General features: G+C 53.2%; 1 protein-coding gene across 1 annotated transcript; it reads right to left on the bottom strand.

Moving 5' to 3' along the window:
* Positions 1 to 344: 344 nt before the first annotated feature.
* FAM212B (family with sequence similarity 212, member B) lies at positions 345 to 1,337 on the bottom strand (the record flags this gene model as incomplete). The annotated part of the gene is made up of 1 exon (XM_010024446.1): positions 345 to 1,337. A coding segment is annotated over one exon (993 nt), but the record flags the coding sequence as incomplete, so codon positions are not given.
* Positions 1,338 to 1,626: the final 289 nt, after the last annotated feature.

Genomic DNA, 1,626 nt, shown 5'->3' with positions numbered 1-1,626 from the left:
TAATTTGCACACATACACACAGTGAATTTTGTGCTGAAGCTGTCTTAGAGATGATGGAATGGGCCTGAAGTGGTGACGATAAGCCAGGCTCCAGGAGCTGGTCGTCTGGGGCACCACTCACCCTAAAGCTGCTCAAGATTCTGGTTCTTTTTGCAGTATCAGTCCCTCAGTTCTCTGGAAAATGCCACTTGCAGGTGACTGAAGCCCATGCTGTGTTTTGCAGAGGATTCCTGTCGTCTCAGTCTATGTTGAGAGCTCAGAGGTCTCCTGAAAAGTCGTGCACGGCCTCCAGCTCCTCTCCAATGTGAAACAATTGCTTGGCAGAGCAGAGAACACCAACAAGCTCAGACCCAAACAGCTGTATTGATGTCAAACCCAGACTGGGTATAGTTTATGGTATCGTGGACTTTCTTAGTGCTGATTCTGGGTTTCTCGCTATTGCTTTCTGCCTTTGGGCATCTCTCTGCTTTGCCGTGATGGTTCTGGATGTTCCCATGCAGTGGGAAGTAAAATGTCCCCTTGAGTTTGTTCATCTTCCTGGGTCTCTTGGAAATCTCACGCTGTTTGTCTTCAGGTGGCAGCCAGCAAGGTTTCTCCTTGAGAAGCTTGTCTCGGTCTGGCCGAACGCTCCTCAGGAACTTCTTGAAGATGTTGGCTGTGAGGGAGAACTTCCTGCAGAGCTCCTGGGATCTGCTCATGGACAGGGGTACTTCACTCTTCTCCCCCTTTTTATCCAGCTCTGGCAGATCCAACCAGTTCCCAACCAAGTCTGCAAAGATGTTATCCCCCAAGACCAGCGGTTGCCGGTTCCGGCTCTGGGACATTAGGGAGGATGTCCAGTCGTGGCCATCATCACACCCCAGGCACTCCTGGCACGCTGGCCACCCCCCAGCTGTGCCCTGGGTACTGGGCTCGAATGTTCTTGGGCGGACGTGCTCTGCTCTGCTCAACACAGAGGAAGGTCCTTTTGGGTGGTAAATATCCTCACCACAGAGGCTCCTGAAGGAGGACAGGGGGTCTCCAAGCTGGCCGACCTCTGGGAGTGCAGCGGGACAGCACAAACCCACTGGTCGTGGCACAGCACAGGCGAGGGACGAGGGGCTGGGGTCCTCCGCTGATTCCTCCCCACACGGCTGCTCGTCCTGCAGGGCCCTGGGCATGTCTCTGCTGCTTCGGCAGCACTGGTGCTGCTCAGTGCCAGAGACTGTGCTTCGGCTCCCCGAGATGTCCAGCTGCTCCAGAGCTGTCTGGACCTGGAGGAGTTTCAGCTCCTGCAGTGCACCCATCATGCAGTTCATCTGCTCGTGCAGCCCGTCTCCAACCTCCTTCATGGATAGCTGTGGAGGGAAGCAGGGATAGAGTCAGTGTTGCCAGGAGAGAGCAAGGAAAACCTGACCCGAAGGCAGGACAGCTGCGCTGAGCTTGCTAAAACACCACCTCTTCCTACCCACTACGTTTTAGATGCACCCTACCTGAACTACATCCATTTCATGGAACAGCAACTGATTTTTCTTAGACTTTTCTAGGAGTTTCCCTCTAGGAATAAGAGGAGCTGGCAGCAGTGGATTTTTTGACCTGATAACAAAAATAAATAGTTTGTTTCCATTAATTGCTTGGCAAAGGCCC

Source organism: Nestor notabilis, unplaced genomic scaffold (genome assembly GCF_000696875.1).
Source record: "Nestor notabilis isolate BGI_N333 unplaced genomic scaffold, ASM69687v1 scaffold23490, whole genome shotgun sequence".
NCBI classification, from domain to species: domain Eukaryota; kingdom Metazoa; phylum Chordata; class Aves; order Psittaciformes; family Psittacidae; genus Nestor; species Nestor notabilis.
This window is presented reverse-complemented; position numbering and strand designations above follow the sequence as displayed.